The sequence below is a fragment of the Sporothrix brasiliensis genome (assembly GCF_000820605.1).
Source record: "Sporothrix brasiliensis 5110 chromosome Unknown Cont19, whole genome shotgun sequence".
In the NCBI taxonomy this organism is placed as follows: Eukaryota; Fungi; Ascomycota; class Sordariomycetes; order Ophiostomatales; family Ophiostomataceae; genus Sporothrix; species Sporothrix brasiliensis.
In genome coordinates this window covers 2,053,584-2,073,296 of record NW_024467138.1, presented here as the reverse complement: position 1 = coordinate 2,073,296, position 19,713 = coordinate 2,053,584, and the positions used below count along the sequence as shown (strand labels likewise).

General features: G+C 57.0%; 7 protein-coding genes across 7 annotated transcripts; 5 read left to right on the top strand and 2 right to left on the bottom strand.

Moving 5' to 3' along the window:
• Positions 1-748: 748 nt before the first annotated feature.
• Positions 749-3,237, top strand: SPBR_00225 (RNA polymerase I-specific transcription initiation factor RRN3; the record flags this gene model as incomplete). Its single annotated transcript, XM_040758544.1, has 2 exons — positions 749-1,524; positions 1,644-3,237. The coding sequence occupies 2 exons, from the start codon at positions 749-751 to the stop codon at positions 3,235-3,237; spliced, it is 2,370 nt and encodes a 789-aa protein (XP_040618390.1).
• Positions 3,238-7,072: 3,835 nt separating this feature from the next.
• SPBR_00437 (uncharacterized protein) lies at positions 7,073-8,838 on the top strand (the record flags this gene model as incomplete). The annotated part of the gene is made up of 3 exons (XM_040758756.1): positions 7,073-7,156; positions 7,225-8,129; positions 8,190-8,838. 3 exons carry the CDS (start codon positions 7,073-7,075, stop codon positions 8,836-8,838), a joined length of 1,638 nt encoding a protein of 545 aa, XP_040618389.1.
• A 484-nt stretch (positions 8,839-9,322) lies between these two features.
• Positions 9,323-10,558, bottom strand: SPBR_00705 (beta-1,4-mannosyl-glycoprotein beta-1,4-N-acetylglucosaminyltransferase; the record flags this gene model as incomplete). The annotated part of the gene is made up of 1 exon (XM_040759024.1): positions 9,323-10,558. The coding sequence occupies one exon, from the start codon at positions 10,556-10,558 to the stop codon at positions 9,323-9,325; it is 1,236 nt and encodes a 411-aa protein (XP_040618388.1).
• A 1,741-nt stretch (positions 10,559-12,299) lies between these two features.
• On the top strand, positions 12,300-13,541 carry SPBR_00698 (threonineeeee aldolase; the record flags this gene model as incomplete). Its single annotated transcript, XM_040759017.1, has 2 exons — positions 12,300-12,363; positions 12,460-13,541. 2 exons carry the CDS (start codon positions 12,300-12,302, stop codon positions 13,539-13,541), a joined length of 1,146 nt encoding a protein of 381 aa, XP_040618387.1.
• A 607-nt stretch (positions 13,542-14,148) lies between these two features.
• SPBR_00579 (protein phosphatase methylesterase 1) lies at positions 14,149-15,604 on the top strand (the record flags this gene model as incomplete). Its single annotated transcript, XM_040758898.1, has 2 exons — positions 14,149-15,376; positions 15,438-15,604. 2 exons carry the CDS (start codon positions 14,149-14,151, stop codon positions 15,602-15,604), a joined length of 1,395 nt encoding a protein of 464 aa, XP_040618386.1.
• Positions 15,605-15,923: 319 nt separating this feature from the next.
• SPBR_00601 (tRNA-dihydrouridine synthase 2) lies at positions 15,924-17,351 on the bottom strand (the record flags this gene model as incomplete). The annotated part of the gene is made up of 2 exons (XM_040758920.1): positions 15,924-17,116; positions 17,207-17,351. 2 exons carry the CDS (start codon positions 17,349-17,351, stop codon positions 15,924-15,926), a joined length of 1,338 nt encoding a protein of 445 aa, XP_040618385.1.
• Positions 17,352-17,867: 516 nt separating this feature from the next.
• Positions 17,868-19,481, top strand: SPBR_00499 (AP endonuclease 1; the record flags this gene model as incomplete). The annotated part of the gene is made up of 1 exon (XM_040758818.1): positions 17,868-19,481. The coding sequence occupies one exon, from the start codon at positions 17,868-17,870 to the stop codon at positions 19,479-19,481; it is 1,614 nt and encodes a 537-aa protein (XP_040618384.1).
• Positions 19,482-19,713: the final 232 nt, after the last annotated feature.

Here is a 19,713-nt window from a genome sequence, read left to right as displayed (position 1 = left end):
AAGTAAAAAATAAAATAAAAAATAGATTAATTCTTGATGATCGGACGATCGCCAGTACAGTCAGGGTGGAAATCATCATGAGACGTGGTAAACATGTTTGGATACGATGGCCCTCAGTTCACGTCATAATGAGATTGGAGTTGCAAAGTGCCGTCACATCTCGGTGGGACTGACAAAATAATGGCACTAGCACTGGCCCGTAAAATGTCATAGGGGAGATAGTAGTGGGGCGCTGAGGGTCCCCACACGTGACGCCACAAACTAGCGAATCAGCAACAGAGAACGGTCTTGATAGGAAATCGTCTCAAAAAAAAAAAACCATTTCTCCTCATTTTGCTGTCGTCTGCCTGCTTCACTCCGCCATTTTTTTGAGTTCACATAGGCACACTCGACACCCTTTTCTTCTGCCCAACCCTACGACATCATCTCCAACATACCCTGTACGAAGGAACAATTACGTGCTCTGTACAGCCTACAGATCCTTAACCGACAAACCTTCTTTTTTTTTTTCCATTTCTTGTTCGAGACGTCAAAGAAAACAAAACGCCCACCGCCTTTGATTGAGGCAACCCACGCAACAAGCAGTGACGACTTGACCGACAAACCCTGTCGTCACAACCGCCCGCAATACCCCCCTCGAATCCACATGCAGTCTCACCTGGTTCTGGTGCTCGAAACAAGAGGAAGCTGAAGGGGTGTGACAATCGCGGCGAACGCACGGCATCCAGAGCACGCGACACACACCCAAATGACATCGACGCCGATACTGGCCGCCCGACCTTCGGTGACCCGGCTTGTATCGCCGAAGGTCGGTGCGGTCCCATTTCCGGTCAAGTCCATCCTGCGCGAATCGTCTGCTCGGTCGCTGGAGTACAGCCAAAATACGTTGAAGCGGAAAATGGACGACCGCTACGACAACGATGGCCAGCACAGCGCCGACAAGAAGCGTCGTCTGGCGGCCGACGACAGCGACGAGGAGAGCGATGTTGAGGAAGAAGATAATGGCCAAAGCCAAAGCAGCGAGATGCAGATGAAGAAGAGGATCACAGACGCCGAGGTCAAGGCCGAATTAATACGAAATGGAGAGGAGAGTGATGCCACCGGCGACGACAATGATGCAGGGACTGGCACGCCCGCAATGGTGAAGCGGCAGAAGACAGTGCACTTCGACATGAACCTGAACATCACCACGGAGGTCGGCCGTCGCACACTCGAAGAAACCAAGCTGCTGGTACGGCGGGCACTCGAAAGCCACCTTCTTGCTGGTCGTCCTGGCCATGACGACCAGGACTTTATTGAGCTCGTCGATGTGTTCTCCCACGACACTGAGGCGTACCGCGATCCACGGCAAAGCCACCGCCACGGAAGTGCCGACGACGACGAGGGCGAGGGCAATATGGTGCCGCCCGACGAGCTTGTGCTGTACGTGGTGGCTCTTACTGCGTCTGCACCGTTACTGAACAAGTCGTGCATCAATCTGGTGCGCAAGATGCTTGCGTGCTCCTGGATTGGCCGCGACGACAAGTTCTTCAGAGCCTATGTTCAATGTATGTTTTGTTTGCTTTGCTGGTCTTGCATCCCTACCGTGCTACCGTCTGCATCGATGGGTCTAACAATGTTCTAGTCTTGGCTGCCCTCGTCAGTGCCCAAGGTGCCTACCTCCGACCGGTTCTCGAAATGATTGTCGACCGCTTCAAGGAACCCAGCGCCTCGTCTTGGACCGTTCCCGACTTTCCTCCCGTCTCCCGCGAGACCACTCAGAAGAGACTGCACTTTGGCCTCAAATACATGCTGCGGCTGTTCCCGGCTGCTCGGATGCTCGTGTCCAAGCTCGTGGCCCAGAAGTTTCCCTTCCCCGCCGAGTCCAAGAGTATTCACATGTACTACATCGACAACTTGTTGCGGTTGCGCGAATATGCTCCGACCATCGGGCTCGAGATTCTTGAGACCATCACATCGCAGCTCGTCAAGATCGACACAGAGTTCCAACTGGACCTATCTGACATGGACGATGACCTGGCTGCCAAGGTCGTTCTCGAGCTTGCCCGGAAAAACGCCGAGAGAGATGCCGTCACGGCCCGCCGCCTGGACGACGAGCGAGATGATAGCGACGACTCCGACTCCGACGTTGACGAGGACGACGACCTCCGCGCGGATCGCGACGAGTTCGACTCCGACTCGGAAGCCGACGAGACCGATATCCCCCAGTTTGGCGACCCGGACTACAACGAAGAGCTGGCACGCGTCGACAAGTCCACACGGCTGGTGGAGAAACTTGACTCGACGCTCGACCGCCTGTTTGCGCTCTTCACCCCTGTCTTTGAGGATCCCGACTCGGCGGCGGCCCACAGATGTATGGAGGACATGCTGTCCGACTTTGCCAACTTTGTGCTTACGGTGCCCAGTTCGCGCCACACCCAGTTCCTGGTCTTCCACTTCAGTCAAAAGAGCCTGGCGCTGCAGGACATGTTCACCGGCACGCTGCTGAACCTGGGCTTCGAGTCCAACCGCCCCGCGGCCGTCCGGCAATCCGCCGCTGCTTACCTCAGCAGCTACGTGGCCCGGGCCGCACGGGTCCCGCGCGACACTGTGCGCAGCGTGGCGAGCATTCTCTGCCATCGCATCGAGTCCTATCGCCGGCGTCACGTGGCCACTTGCGGCGGGCCTGATCTCCGCCGCTTCCAGGAGCTGTACTCATGGGTGCAGGCACTGCTGTACATTTTCTGCTTCCGCTGGCGCGACCTGGTGGACGCCTACCCGGATGATCTGGTAGATCCAGAGGACCCGGCATCATTTGTCGGCAAGGAGCTCGAATGGATGTCTGGCCTCAAGCATGCACTGAGCAACATCATCTACTCGACCTTCAACCCACTGATGGTGTGCTCGCCGCCCATTGTGGCGGAGTTCGCCAAGCTGGCCCACTCTCTGCATCTCATGTACGTTTTCCCTAGGATCGAAAGTAACAAGAGCATCCACCTGTCATCGTTTGCGTCGGGCCGCTACGGCCATGGCGATGCCCTGCGCGAAGACGCGGGCTACACGGTGGAGGACGAGAAATGGCTGCAGCTCGAGGGCAACTTCCCCTTTGACCCCTACAACCTGCCCATCAGCAAGCGGTGGCTTGAGGGCGACTACGTCTCGTGGACACCGATTTCCGGGTTGGGCGGTGGCGGCGACAGCGACGACGGCGAGAGCGACTCGGACAGCTACGACGAAGACGGCGACGACCGGTTATGAGCAGGGCCAGCGTGGTGGGCCTTGGGGCCGTTGAAATTCCTTGTCCTTTGTGTCTTGTCATCATCTATCTAGCATTGGAGCACTTGTGGGTTTATTTGGCTTCCTCTTTTCCTTGTTGGGCACATATGGCGGCTCCCTAAAAGTGGAATTTGGCGTCTTTGTGTGGGCTTTCCTGCTCTGATCTTTTTGTCCATTTTATTTGCTTTTATAGTATCTGAGCGACATTACGAATGAAACGATATTTCATGGCTTAACATTTGTTTTCCTCTATGCGTTGTTGCGGAGAAAAGGTGGCTGTAAACACATTTGTCCGTCGTAAGAATCGTTGATTAATGGAATCTGGCAGTGGCAAAATTTTCACCCCGTAAACGCGTCGGTCGATATGCTCGACATCATACGACGGAGTAGATAAACATGCGTAAGATTCTTGTTTTTCGCTGGCGAACGAAAACACGCGTCTACGAGCAATTAACTGCCATCAGTGTCGATGACTAACCGGCTGGGTTAACTCAGCACGTGATTACAATGGATTTTTTTTGGGGAGAAATGTGACGATGGTCGGAAAGTGCGATGATGGTTTGAATTGCGAAATTGAACATCAACGCGCTGGGTAGGGAAGTTGCCAGCTTGCATCGCTCCTTCCCGCATGGGGATGTATACAGGAAGTGCATTGGTAGCTTCTTTCTTCGTTCGTCGCCACGCTTCCCAAAGCGGAAACTACAATTCCAAACACTTTCATTCCGACATCCCACAAAAAAACGGAGAGAACACTAACGGACGATTTAGCGATCCTTCAACAACTTGCTCAGACAACAAAGGACAGAGTGCCCCAGCCCTGCCCGGCGGTGCGGCGTCGCCCTTCAAGTTTGAAAGGAAGGCGGAGCATGGGGCTGTTAGCCTCCTCTTTTTTTACGGGACCCCTCATTCGTCCACAGCAAACAATGATTCCAAATATCTACAGCAAAGACTGAGGCAAAGCGAGGGAGAAGGAGTCAAAAATACAGACAAAATCACTGACAGCCGAAAACAGTGTTTCCTCATCGGTTTGTCGCGCATCTCGCTCAATCAACCTCCTCTTTCCCCAAACGAAGTGATTGGCGCCCCCGTCCACCCTTCTCACGTCACGACGAACGTCTCGGTTCCTCCGTCTTGCCAGGCTCTCGTTTCTGGCCGTTCTCGGGAGCACAAGACAACATACGCATACACACGCCCCTTTGTGCCCAGCTACACGGTCATAGTATCGTTCAACCCGTACCCATACGCATATCCATCACCGTAACGATATTCCAAGCCCGTGCTCCTAATATGGATTCATCTCCGTCATCACCTTCAGCGCCTCCAGCACGGCCGTCGTTTTCGTCGTTTTGGAAACGTACTAAGGACGCCGCGACGGCTACGAAACAGGTGGTTTTTGTGCCTATCGGTAGGTTGAGAATACGTGACTCTTTTTATCCCTTATTGCACCGGTTTTGTCTGTTGCCTGCGTCATCTACTGCTTTGTTTGTCGGTCGTGTATGTTTTGTATGTATCCCGTCAATTAGACGGCGCTGGACACGGATCTGCATCTAGCTGGCCTCTGTTAGCTCTTAGCAGCTCTGAACAGCTCGGGACAGCTCCGTGTTCAGCTGAATACGGAAGAAGTTGCAGAAAACAGTTCAGAGCAGGTGTTCATTGATGGAACGGGAAAATTGTTTCTTGTCTCTGTTGGACATTTCTCTCTTTTGGTTGCGTCCGGCCCTCTTGCCTTCCGAGTGGTGGCAGGGACTGTGATTGCTCCGCATTGCACGATATGTGGTCAACATGGACGATGCTAGTCTCTGATTCTTCCCGCCTTTTCTTACCGGCCCCCTTCTAGCTGCATTTTCTTTTTTTGCTATTTCCCCGTCTTCCCCTGTTGCCTCTTCCCGTGGTGTACCGGACTCGCAAAAGATTTCAAAGGATTTGTCATTGCCCATTCCGGACCAAGCACCGGCTGCCCTACGCGCACCTTACCCACTGAACTTCACTGCCATTGACCCGGCACCTCCTTAACGAACGGAACTCTCTTCCAAGACAAGAAAAGAGGACGAGGGAAGACTCTCCGAAATCGAGAATTCAAATCACGAGGTAGAGCCACAGCTATCCACCCCTACCCCAAGCAAAGTTTGCCGGACAGCATCCCGCCCTTTTTATGCTCCCAAGTGGGTTGAGCTAAACCACTACAACGCCGTGATTTGAATACATCTCGGAGAGTGGGTGGTGGAGACCGGTTTATAAGTTACCATGGGTACATTCCATGCGATTTGTTATGACGAATTTCGAATCTTATCTTGGCTAGCCTGGCCTCCTGCATGTGTGTCACGCGGCCTGGACAGGCAATGATGCACAGGGATCTCTCCATGGCCAATTGTGGGCTGCGAACCTGCATGGCATTGGGAAATGCTATGAACTGATCAGGAGGAGACCTTACCCTTGCTGAGCCAAGTGGACTCTTTATCATCTTCTGCCCTGTCTGCCCTGTTCAAACCTCGGTCTGTGTTTGCCATCTGGTAAAGACGAGGCATTCATTTCTTGTTGTTGATATATGTACGCGAAACTGAGCCGTGTGGTCTCTATCAGCAGCTTCCGCGACATGCACAGGACCGCTCAGTTTCCGCATTTGGCTAAGATGGGCGCGGCCTGCATAGAAGAAGCAATGTTCGGGCGACACCAAACGCCTTGTACTAGACGGAGGCTGGAAGGAGTCAAGCTTAACAACGGAGGTTGACCACTCCAAAACGGAGCAGACAAATTCAAATTGGGCAGCAAGGAGGCATCGTGGAACCATCAAGCACAAAGAACACACCTGTTCAGAGTTGTGAGGAGTTACAGATGCCACGACCGCAGAAGCAGTAATAGCAAGATTCCAGGCTAAAGCTCTCTGTGTGGAATTATTACAGGAAGGGAGCAATATATGACCATATGGCCAGTATGGACCACGAACGATCCCGAATGGCCCCAAACGACTGGCAGATATGCTGGGCCAAGTTTACAAGTGTATTCCAGCGACCTGAGTTGGACAGCCAGTCTGCGGAGCACGGCTCTCTGGAGATGGGTTGGCGTTTGTCTTCTACTTCTACCGTGTTTTTTTGGTTGATTTGTGGTATTTGCATGCTTTTTTATACCTTGTCTGTTTTCTGTAATATTGATTTCATTTTCTTTCCATTTTGGGACGTCTGACGCCAGGATGCGTCCAAGTTTGCAAAGTCTCAGTTGGATTGAAGGATGGAATCATAAAACCACAGGGGCATATATGGAAGCGTACCCTGCGGCATCGTGGCAGTGCTAGGCCTCTTCTGCACGTTCTTCTTACCGTCTTGCGTCCCCCTACATTTCCGCTTCCTATTCCTTCGGTCGTCCTTACATTTCTCCCTATGCCCTTCTAGCAACAGGCCTTTTGTCATCGTTCATGTCACACAGTCTCGCTACGTGGTTGTGGCTTCCCTTTTCGTCTTGGCTTTGTAGCGCTGTTGTTGTCTTTCCGTGTTGATCAACCTCGCCGTCTCTTCGTTCAATGATCTTTTACTATCCCATATAGTCCCATACTATCGTACCTTATTTTTTTTGCCTGCGTCTTGGTATTTAAGACGGCTGGACACTGCCTTTTTCTCGTCTGTTTTTTACTTCCTTTCCTTTTTCGACATGATTTATCAAGCATCCCAACAAAGCCAACAAGCTCAACAACAGTTGGTCTCACCCAGCAAGACTAACACCAGCAATCAACTTACAGTACCTCGCATCAGCAAGTCCCGCGCAAAGAAACGCACCGGCAACACGAAGGACACCAAAACACCCGGCGACGATAACAATAACCAAAATGGTGGTCGCAGTAGTTCTAGTGGCCGCAGTTGTGGCGGTGGAGGTGGCGCGGAAGAAGCGTCACGAGCACAAGGTGAAGAAGGTGGCACGTCTTCGGGCGGAGCAGAAAACACAGATTCTGTACATGGGGGAGGAAGTGGACCTCAGCAGCGCACCGCCAAAGAAAAGGCTCAGATTCGGCGGGCGCAAGTCCGACGCGCCCAGATCCAACACCGAAAGCGAAAGGCAGACTACATGCGCCAACTAGAGCTCGACATTGACATGCTGCGTGACCTGATCTCTGCTGCTGAGCAGGACATGCGCACCATCCAGAAGGACAACGAAGCCATCCGCGTCCAGCTCGGCGTGGTCCACATGATCAGGAACGACCGTGGCGTTGTCAATGCCGGAGGTGGAATGGTGGGCGTCGCACCGGAGGGCGTTGGCGGCGGCGCTGGAGGAGGAAGAGGAATCGATACAATCATGACGGGTGTGCCGCAACTTTCCATCACCCCGGCACCGCCTGTGCAATTGCCTGCAGAATCTACAGCAGCAGCAGCCACTAACAGCGTTGACAACGTGGCCGCATCCTTGTCGCCCTTGTCGATCTCGTCGACCGATGGGTCGGCCTTCCCGAGCACGACCGCTACCTCGCCCGGCGGCACCGTCAGCAGCGGTCTCGAACCCTCTTCGAACATAGATAGTCCCACGTCAATTTTTGACGGCATCGACCTCGACGACATCACCGTCAGCATCGTCATGGACGAAGCCATCGGCAACCCGGTCTACCAGATCTCGCCCTTTGACCCTAAAGCTAGCTGTGCAGCGACGGCGACGCCTGAATTCGATCCATCGCTCACGGACAAGAACAGCAGCGGCTTCCCAGAAGCGCCTATTGCAGCAGTGTCGCCACTTGACCCCGGCTTCACGCCCAACTTTTACACGGATCTTGCTGCTGCGCCTTTCGACAGTACGACTCTTGCTGGACGTGGCCCAAGTCAATTCTCTGCAACGACCTACATTCTGCCGAACCTGACGGTTGCCCAAACGCACCAAGTCGTCAACTTTGTTCTTGCGTAAGTCTCTTCAGTTGCGTTGATATTGGTTGTATAGCACAAAATGCTAACCATCCCTAGGCTGGAACACGTCTGCTGGGGTCATGCTGGTCACCAGTTCCACGAACCCGATGCCGAGATCTGTGCCGACACTGGTCACGCCTTGATGGCCACAAACCTGTTCCTGCGTGAAGCACCCTCGGATGTCTTTTCGTCCATCGAGACGTCCGCCAAGGACATGACAGCCTTCATCACCAACACGGACCCGGAGAACCCGGCGTCGACCGCCAACCACATGGCGGCGCACCGAGCCTCGCAAGGCCTTACCTGGCAGGCACCCGACGTCACGCTGCAGACACTGTATGGCCTTGCCGTCTCGCTCAACCCCATCTCCGAGATGGAGCTGGCGCCCGTGCAGGCCTGGTTCGAGCTCGCGGCTCGCTACCCGCTGTCCATCCTGCTGCGCGTCGACATCCTCAACGCCCTCAAGCGCGAGTTCGTCGGCGTCGTGCGGTGTCTGTACTTTGGCGCGGTCATGGAGCGCGAGGCCTTTGAGAGTGTGGTGCAGCGGGTGGTGGACCCCGTGATGGCCATCGAGGAGAAGGCTTGTGCGGTGCACTCCTTTATCGGTGCTGCGCCTACCATGGCGGCGCCTGTCACGGTTTCGCCAAAAGACCTGACCATCGGTGCTCCAACAATTGAGGACCACGACTTTGCGACGGTACGGTGATGCATGGAGTGATTGTGGTTGTCAGTTTGTATCCCATTTTTCTAACAATGTTTTCTTCCTTTCTGCCTTTTTACGTTTGCTCTGGTCTCTTTCTCTTTTCATTTTGACGTCCTCTCCTTTGTGTTTGAATCTTTTTTTTGGGGGGGGGCGGGGGGGGGGAGGGGGATTTTTTTGTCGAATTTCTTCGAATTGTTCACTTTTGTTTGGGATCTCACGGTTGCTTTTTGGGTTATCCTCACAAAGAGAGGTTGGTTTTGCATCTAATTTTGATAACATTAATTCTATCCTGGATCTTTCGTACAAACGGTAACCAAACCGCGCAATTCGTGCCATAACCACCTTCACACCAACCCGAAACGCCGTGTCCATTGCCAGGAGCTCTTCGTATACATCGTGTAATCCATCCGCCAACATTATCCTACAGCGAAAACAGGATATCAATAAACCCGTGAAACGCCTGTACTGTATTCTATCATACACCGTTTTATGGCGGGTAGTCGGCGAAGCCGGCCGACTCGCCGTCGCGGTTCATCAGGTAGCGGTAGCGGTCGGGCTGCTCCAGCAAGAAGCTGGGCACGTCTGTGTTGTTCGCAATGCGGTCGTATACCTCGGACTTACGGTCCCACAGGTCCAGGCCGAGGCGCACATGGTGCGCGGCGCGCTCGCGGTTGCGGAAGAACTCGTGGTTCATCCACACGTGCGACACGCTCTCGAGCTTGTGCATGAGCTCACCCATGGTGGCGTAGCACGACGAACAGTGCCAACCGGCGTTGGGCATGTCGGCCGTGTCCCGGTAGCGCGCCAAGGCAGTAAAGGGTGAAAAAATCAGCTGAAACACGCGGCCGAGCATGCTCGTGGCGTCACCGCCACGGCGGCCGTCGCCGTTGCGCAAGTTGACGGGCAGTACGGTATTGCCGGGCCCGTCGTAAAAGGTGGCCTGTGGATGCGGCCACTCGGGGCCCTGGTGGCGGAACTGGAAGCTGTAGTAGTAGAACTGGCTCCGCAGCGTCAGACGGCGCGGGAACTGGCAGAGGCGAAGGGCGCGCAGCGTCTCGGGGCGAGGGATTTCGTCGACGTCGGCGACCACGAGAACATCGTGCTGACCCGGGAGGGCATCGACTGGCGTGCCGCCGCCGGGTGTGCTGTGGTCAAACCTCGTATCGCGGCTCGCCACCGTGGCACCAGGACCCAGGACCTGTAAGAACATGGCATTGCGTTGCAGGTCCTCGCGGTCCCAAGCGCGCTGTGGATTGAAGTTGGCTGGGTACTGCAGCTCGTGGTAGAGCATCTTTTGGTGGTAGGGCGCGAAGCGGCCCCAGTTGTCGCGGATGGTCAGTGGCTTGTCGAGCCCTGTAAACGTCTTGGCGCCCTCGACAATGACAAAGTAGTCAACCTCATGGAACGTGGTGTTGAGGCGGATCTCGAGCCAGTCCAGCTCGGCGTTGACCATGCACAAATCGTAAATTCTGCGCGGTCGTCCTGGGGAACCGTGGACAGGCCGGGAGACAAACGGTCGCCAGCCATGTGCCTTACAGACGGCCTCTACGGCGGCTAAGCTGCCAGTGTCGCTGCCTCCATTGCCCGCTGGCCCCAGGTCGTAGACACCAGGACCGGCATCACTGCTCCACAGGCACCAGGTCACGATGAATCCGGCCAGGACAATGACGAAGGTTCTCACGGCTCGAGCAGGGCCGAAAGGAGCAGGCATCAGACGGCGCATCGCCTGTGTCCGTTCCTAGGTTATTGTCTTTAACACTGCCCCAGTCCCTTGGCACTCGTCGCGCTCGGCCCCAATAGGCAGTCAGCGACTCCAAATCAACCCCAAATTGCCACGTTGAGTTGAGCTTCTTTCGGCACAGCGCGCTTTGTGGTGTTTGGTCTTACTGCCAAGCTTTTGGACGCAACCATAAAAAAGCGGGCGCGGTTGCGTGTGTCGAATTACGAGGGGTGGAGAATGGGGGTCGAAAGGCGCGAAAAAGAAGGATAGAATCGACGGAAACTCGTGCAAAGGGTCCAGTGCATCGTGATGGTTTTGAGAGAACAGCTGGATGCTTTCGCTCAGGGATAGAGAGAAAAGGACCACCAAGACCAGATCGGCGTAAAAATACATAATTGGAAGCAGCCACCACGGCGGCACAGGGTGTAGCACGCCATGCCTTCCTTGTAGAAAAAGTCGCGTGCAAAATATAGTAGTAAGCAGAAAAGCCTGTGGCACCAGCATGTGAAGAGAGGGAAAGAGCCAACGGCAGAAACGAGTGGCTATGTAGGATTTAGGGGGCTAATTACTGAGTATCAAGTAACGGCAGGAACGACAGCGATAAGGACACACAGAGTTAAAAGTGGCAAGTGCGGGTTGGAACAAGGGTCGTCATTTATTAGCAAGATACGCTCAGGAAAGCGCAATGTTGCTCTAAACTCTACACGTCGTGGATTGTGTTGCACCCGCGCTCTTTAACCGAGACATGCTTCCAAACGAGACAGGCGACACGGAATTGCTGCCTCGCAGACGCACGTTGACAGCACTTTGAATGTTGCCGTTGGTGACGTTCAAGATGTTTGAAGCTCGCTCTGTCTTGTCCTGCCGTTGTGTCTCGAGAACTCCTCCGTGACTAAGCTATGATTTCTTCGGAAGCCTTTGCAGGATATGGGGATCGCACGGCGCCAGTGCATGTACGGTTATGTTATCGCCGCAGACGAAGGGACGTTGTATAGTTGAAAGAAAGTGGTAGTTGTGTCGCGATCCCGTTGCGTTCCCCACAGCTCTTTCCCCGTTATGCCCGGCGCGCCCCCCCACTTCTTGCCCAGCCAAGGTGCATGTGCGTTTGCTTGATTTGGAAGGCAATACTTTGAACGCGCGACCAATCCCGCAGATGCGGTTTCCGTTTCCATGATTTCACCATCGCCTAGGACCGGTGTCTTGTGTCGTTCTTGCCAATTAACGCTCCCACAACTCCGCACCCCTCCTTCCCGATGACTCGAACACCGGTAGTTCGCGGCCTTGGCAGGTGGAAGGCGCCTGCCAGCTGGCAAACGAGTCTTGTAACAGGCCGGTTTTCGGGTACGTTGTGTGCCATAGCCCCGTTCGTTTGCTGCATCCTCGCCCTCGCGCGGCCTGAAAGCTATGAGCCATTGTGAATCATACGAGAGTGGACGACAACTGACGGGCGGCTCTTGTTCCAGCATCTGTGCCGGCGGCACGACGGCAAGCAGCACAACGCGAATCCTGCCAGAAAAAGTTAAGGTCCGGCCTCGGTGAGTTTACCATAACGGTTTATGGAATCCAACTGATTTCGTGCGTCTTGGGTCTGCAGACGCACATTCGTATATAATAGGCCGGCAACGGAGCTACTCTTCTATCGTGTGTCTTGCCTAAGTAGGACCACCGGGATAACTAACACCCTTCAGATACTACGAACCGCCGACTCTTTCACACTTCGCCGAACCGACGACAGCAGTCCAACATGGCCGCACAGCCCGAGACAAGATGGGTCGGCAGCGCCGGCGCGGGCAGCTTTGACTTGCGAAGTAGGTATCCCTTGGTGCCGTACAGCACGACATGCATAGTAATATATATACATATATTGTATAACTCGTCTGACGTCGATTTTCTTATCTCTTTAGGCGACGTGATGACAACGCCCACAGCGAACATGCTGGCGGCGATCCAGAACTGCACGCTGCTGGACGACGTGTTCCGCGAGGACACGACTACCATCGACCTCGAAAAGCACTGCGCCAAGCTGGCCGGCAAGGAGGCCGGCCTGCTGGTGCTGTCGGGCACGATGGGCAACCAGGTGGCGCTGCGCACGCTCCTGAAGCAGCCGCCGTATTCGGTGCTGTGCGACCGCGAGTCGCACATTTTCAAGTACGAAGCAGGCGGTGTGTCGTCGCTGACGGGCGCCATGGTCCACACGGTCGTTCCCAAGAACGGCATCTACCTGACGCTCGAGGATGTGCAGGCCAACGCCGTCACAGGCACCGACGTGCACGACTGCACCACGCGCGTCATCAGCCTCGAGAACACCATCAACGGCGTGCTGATGCCCCTTGCCGAGGTGCGTCGCATCGCCGAGTGGGCGCGGGCCCACGGCATCAAGATGCACTGCGACGGCGCGCGGCTCTGGGAGGCCGCGGCATCCGGCGCGGGCAGCCTGGTCGACTTTGCGGCGTGCTTCGACACGGTGACGCTGTGCTTTTCCAAGGGCCTGGGCGCGCCCATTGGCAGCGTGCTGCTTGGCTCGGCCGACGACATCCGCCACGCGACGTGGATCCGCAAGTCCATTGGCGGCGGCCTGCGCCAGGCCGGCGTGATTGCCGCGCCGGCGCGCGTCGCCGTCGACGAGACGTTTGGCACGGGCCCCAACGGCGAGGGCGGCCTGTTGCGGCACACGCACACGCTGGCCAAGGAGATGAGCAAGCTGTGGACGGACCGGGGCGGCAAGCTGCTCTACCCGGTGGACACGAACATGATGTGGGTGGACCTGGAGGCGTCGGGCCTTGGCTATGACGACATATCGAAGCAGGCGGAGGCCGAGGGCCTCCGGATGCTGGGCAACCGGATGGTCTTCCACTACCAGATCTACCAGAACCGGGAGGTTGTTGTTCCCAAGCTGGAGCGAATCTTTACCAAGGTTCTTGCGGGCAGAGCGGCCGCTCCGGGAGTGTCGGTCTCGGCAGGTGCTAAGTCGATGTACCAGACGTAGCAGCAGTAAGAACGAGTATACTAGTCAATTGACGGTATGCACAGAATTGTATGCCTGCCTCAAGATGTATTACCGTGTTCCAGCAATCGACGGTCATCCAGGCGACACAATGCATGCCTTTGCTGATTAGCGGAGTTTGGCCCATTCCGCTGTAGGGTGGGTCTTTAGCGCTAATGTATAGTGCCGTTGGCGCTCCTTTTCAGCGCTGACGTGGGTAGGCAGGCAGGGCTGTGTATGGTGGGCTCCTTCCCCAAAATCGCACACGGTAAGATAGACTTGGGACGGTCGCCCCACCACAACAACGTGCCCACTTACAAACAACACAATAACCAAAGTCGCACATCAGTGTGCAGCAAGCACAGTTCTTGTGACACCATAGACACGCCTCCTGATGGTCTCACTCGTGACAGGACCGGACGAAAATACAGGATATTGTGACTGAGACTGTGCCGCTCCGCCACCGCCCACCCTGGCGTTCCCTGCGGCGAGCTCTCCGCCGACTCTGGCCACAGCTCCGGGGCCTCCATTATCTCCATCTTCATCATCGTCTGCGCCCTCGTGCTCGTCGCAGCTGCCTCCACCACCGACGGCGGTCACCGTTCACGCTATGAGTGAGCTGCAGCGCCGGTGGGCACGGGCCAAGATGGACGCCCATGTCGGCAGCAGCGGCGGCGGGCGCCTTGACGAAGAGGACGGGGAGGCGAGTGGTGGCGAGGTTGGTGCTGCGGACGGACGTGCATCCTTTGACGATGACTCGGCCTCGTCAGCGTCGTCCGCATCATCGGCCGGCACCGTCGTGCCGTCGGCCAGCCAGCATCTTTTTGCCCGGCCACAGGGCGGTCTCTCGCGTGGCCGCGGCGGCAGCACAGGCAGCAGCAGTGGTGGCCGGACGCTGGAGCCCATCGCCTGGACGGCCTTTTTCGAGCGCGAGCTGTTCCTCGAGGCCGACGACGGCAGCGGCATCGTGCACCACGCCTACGTGACCTCGCCCACGGGCGGCGGCCCTCTGTTTGTCATGCACCACGGCGCGGGCTCGTCGGGCCTCTCGTTTGCTGTCGTCGGCGCCGAAATTCGCAAGCGGCTGCCCGCCGCCGGCATTCTGTCGCTCGACGCACGCGACCACGGCCTGACGAAAGCCCCGGGCGACCTGGGCACCGACTTGAGCCTCGCCACCCTCAGCAGCGACTTGCTGGCCGTCATCCGCCTTGCCCAGGCGCAGATGCACTGGCCCGATGCGCCGCCTCTGGTGCTCGTGGGCCACTCGCTGGGCGGTGCCGTCGTCACCGACCTGGCGTATTCCGGCCGCCTGAACACGACGCCCACCTCGTCGCCGCTGCTGGGGTTTGCCGTGCTGGACGTTGTCGAGGGCTCGGCCATGGACGCGCTGCAGAGCATGCAGACGTACCTGGGCACGCGGCCGCCCGGGTTCCCGACGCTGGAGAACGGCATCGAGTGGCACATCCGGTCACGAACGGTCCGCAACGCGACATCCGCACGGACGAGTGTTCCGGCGCTGTTGGTCGACGGCAGTCGCGGCGGCCAGGCGGGTGGCTCAGATGGAGACGGCCACGAGGACAGGACCGAAACAGGCGCAAGCAGCACATCTATATCCGAGGACAGTGCACAACCATCGTCATCGGCGTCTACGACCGACGGCTCTGACGCGAAACGCCGGAGATGGCGATGGCGGACGAACTTGGGGGCGACACAGCCGTTCTGGGAGGGCTGGTTTGTCGGGCTCAGCAAGAAGTTTTTGGGCGCGCGCGGCGGCAAGTTGTTGCTGTTGGCCGGCACAGACCGTCTCGACACCGAGCTGACAATTGGCCAAATGCAGGGTGTGTATTGCCCCGTCCACGATGCGCCTGCTACCATTACGTCGTGTGCTAACCTACCCAGGAAAATATGCTCTGCAAGTCTTCCCCGAGGCGGGCCACTTTATCCACGAGGACCTGCCCGAGAAAACGGCACTGACCCTCGTCGACTTTTACCACCGCAACAACCGCGGCGCGCTGGTTCTGCCGCCCAAAGTCTCGGAGCTGCTGGCGCAGGGCAAAAAGGTATAGCCTAGAGACGAGGGTGTGTTAGGTTTGACAAAATACAGCTAGAACAGGTACAGGAATACAAAAGAGCAGCACGAGACACTTTGTTCCTGTAAACATCAGTTGAAAAAGCCTTGGATATCGTGAAATATGTAACGTAACGGAAATAGCGAGCTGGGAAGTCTTGCCCAATCGCTCTTCACCCTCCCTTTTCTCTGTCACCCATTTTCCGGTTCCCATGTAAATGCTGCAAGACAAAGTAAAGCCAAAAGACACAAAGCATAAAAATCAAACAAAATTCATAATAATAAAAAAACCCAAAATGCCGCATGCTGCCACTGTTCTAAGCTGCAATCGCGGCAGCTTTTTGTGGCAGGGCTTCGGTCGTCACTACAGCCGCAGTTGCCGCTGCTGCCGATGCTGCTGGGCCGCGCTCCGAGAGGTTGCGCTTGTGCTGCTGGTCCGAGGACCGTGCCTCGGCCATGTTGCCGCCCGCCGCGGCTGCGGACGCGTTGGCGTTGGCGTTGGCACCCTGCAGCCGGCGGGCCTCGTTCGCCTCGGCCTTGCGCTGCCGCTTTTGGCGCTCCAGCTCCTCCTTGGCTTTCCGCAGCGACACCGGGTCGATCTCGAGCGCCTCGTCGACCTCGCGCGCCTTGTCCATCAGGTGCGCGTACCCCAGCGCCGCGCACACGTCCGAGTAGCTGTGCCCGCGGAACATGCCCACGGCCTCGGCGTGCCGCCCGGGCACCAGCTGCGCCAGCAGATACTTGGTGTTGCCAAACTTGTTGCCGACATCGATGGCGTGCCGCAGGTACGACTCCACCACCTCGCTCCACTCGGCCCGGCCGCCGTCGGCCTTGCTGCGGAAGCAGCTCGAGTTCTTTTCCGCGGCCGTCGCAATCATGGCGCCGTCCACGCCGTACTCGGCCATCAACTCCAGCGCCTGGTCGCGCGACGTCACGTCGCCGTTCATGAGACACGCCACGCCCGCCTCGTGGCAGACAGCGCGGATCATGGGCAGCTGGTCGCGGATGGCACGCTCGCGCGGCCGCATCGGCGTCGTGCGGCAGTGCACCGTCAGGCCGATGATGCCAGTGCGCACGAGCCGCCGGACGAGGGCTTCGGTGGCCTTGGGGTCTTTTAGAATGCGGATCTTGACGCTGATGCCGATGCCGAACTCGGGCACAATGTTGGCGACGAGCGCCTCGAGAATCGCAACCAGCTTATCCGGCGTCTTGAGCAGCGCCGCGCCCATGCCGCCATCGGTTGAGAAGGACTTGGGGCAGCCCGCGTTGACATCGATGCCCGCCACGTCGGCGGCCACAATCCGTGCGGCCTCGACGGCCCGCTCGGGTTTGCAGGTGCCCATCTGATAGATGAGTTTTGAGCCCTCGCGCTCAGGGTGCATGCGGAAGATGATGGAGGGCTTGACGTTCTCGCCGCTGTTGGACGGCAGCCGCGACCACTCGATGCAGCCGGTGCGTTCGTTGACGCGGCGAGTCGTGCCGATCATGGACTGGTCGATCGTTTCAGGGCCTGTGCGGGAACAGTGGTTAGCAGGACGCTGCCATGTATGTTGAATCTCGCCTTGCACATCGTCCTATATCCCGTCCCGCATTAACTCACCCCATACGAGGTCGGCCCCGTACTGCAGCGCCAGCAGTCGTGACGGCAGCTCGCCCGAGCGCACCATCGGCGCAAGGACGACTTTGTTGCGGTAGTCCACCCCGCGCGGGGGGATGGGAACACGTGGGACGGCCTCGGAGGTCATTATGGCACGAAAAAGGCGTCTAAACATATCATCGAGAGAGTTCGTCGTGAAGGGGAGGTTAAAATGAGTGGCCGTCGAAAGACAGAGGCGGAAGACGAGAAAGACGGAGAACGGACTTTTCTCAACTGCGACTAAACATTTTGGACTGGTTCTCGAATTTCCCGTTTGGCGGCCATCCTTATCGCTTATCGGAGGAGGGAGGCGAACTGATTATTAGGAAGGAACGAGCAGAACTCGACTAAAGTGGTCACATGACCGCGCGACCGCGACGCGGCTGGCTGCCCTGGGCGTCCCCTGTATCCACTCAACCACAGTAATTACCCTGTTAGTGATGTTGATGCAGTGAACTTCAGCCTCAAACTTGAGGTGGACGACAAAGCACAACAACCTCCTGATTGAATATTATACGCACGTTTTGAGTTCCACAGCGCACAAACTTGTTCACAAACTCACACACTGGCCCTTTACACTCGCCCATTGTTGACCGCGTTCCGGCCGTGGTTGACGCCGGCAGCCATGTCCCTTCCCCTTCGCCAGTCTCCTCGAAAGGCCAAGACTGCGTCGACAGGCGCTGCTGCTGCGTGGAACACGCTTCTGTCAGGCGGCAGAAAGAAGCAGACCATAAGCACAACGACTGTAGTGGCAGCGGACACGCAACCATCAAACATGGCGTCACGGGGCCGGGGCAGACCACCAAAGTCGGCGGCAGCCGCCGTGACCGAGATAACCACTGAGACAGCAAACACGACCAAGACAACCAAGACGGCAAAAGTGACGACGACGCGCGTAAAGGAAGAGGAGGTGTCGCCGGCCAAGGTCTCAAAGGTATCCAAGACGGCATCCGCCGTCAAGACGGCCGCATTAAAGCTCGCCACCAAGGCCAGTACAGCATCACTGAAGCGCAAGGCCAAGGACGAGCCGGAGGACGAGGACGATAGCCACGGACCCGAGGTCAGGGCTGCGATCAAGGCTGAGGAAGACGTCTCGATGAAGGCAAATGTTGAGGACGTCAAGGGGGCGGCAGCTGCCAAAACATCCAAGGCCACGAAACGGGCCAAGACCGCCGACGATGCGCCGCTGGCCGAGAGGACCGACGTGGCCACACTCAAAAAGGCCATGTACATTGGAGCCCACATCAGCAGCGCCGGCGGCGTCCAGAATGCCGTGCCCAACTCCGTGCGCGTCGGCGGCAACGCGTTTGCCCTCTTCCTCAAGTCGCAGCGCAAATGGCAGAACCCGGCTCTGGCCGACGACACGCGCGACGCGTTCCATGCCGCCTGCGCTGAGCACGGCTACGACGCCGCACGCCACTGCCTGCCCCACGGCTCGTACCTCGTCAACCTTGCCCAGCCCGACCCGGCCAAGGCCGACCAGGCGTACACCAACTTTGTCGACGACCTGCGCCGCTGCGACGCCCTGGGCATTCGCCTGTACAACTTCCACCCGGGCGCCGCTGTGGCCGGCAGCGGCACGCGCGAGGCGGCGCTGGGACGCATTGCCGCGGCCCTCAACCGCGCCCACGCCGACACAGCGCCCTCCAAGGTGGTGACCGTCATTGAGAACATGGCCGGTGGCGGCACGACGGTGGGCGACCGGTTCGAGGACCTGGCGGCGATTATTGCACAGATCGACGACAAGACGCGCGTGGGCGTGTGCATCGATACGTGCCACGCGTTTGCGGCGGGCTACGACCTGCGCACGCCGGATGCGTTTGACAAAGTGGTGGCCGACTTTGACCGCATCGTGGGCCTCCAGTACCTGCGCGCATTCCACGTCAACGACAGCAAGGCGCCCCTGGCCAGCCGGCGTGACTTGCATGCCAACATTGGCACCGGGTTCTTGGGCTTGCGCGCCTTCCACAGCCTCGTCAACAACGATGCCTTTGCGGGCCTCCCCATGGTGCTGGAGACGCCCATTGACCGTGTGGGCGCCAATGGCAAGGAGTTTGAGGACCACCAGGTCTGGGCTGACGAAATCAAGCTGCTGGAAAGCCTGATTGGCATGGACGCGGACACCGATGAGTTCAGGGCGAAGGAAAAGGCACTGCAAGCTGAGGGCGCCAAGGAGCGTAAGCGCGTCCAGGAGCAGGTCGACAAGAAGTCGGTTAAAGACGCCAAGAAAAAGAAATGAATGTCTTCGATGTTGATGTTTTGTGTTGTTGCCTTTTGAATTTGACGTTCGTGGGTATTGTATCATAGGATTCCAGCAGGAATAGGAATTGGAAAATCCAATGAATAATTAGTGTATTTTGTAACCAAATCTCGGGTATGTATGCCAAAAATGCAAATAAAGAAAAAAGTACCAAACTCGTGCCTCATATAACGATAAAACAATAAGCAATAGACACCAGAAACCAATCTCC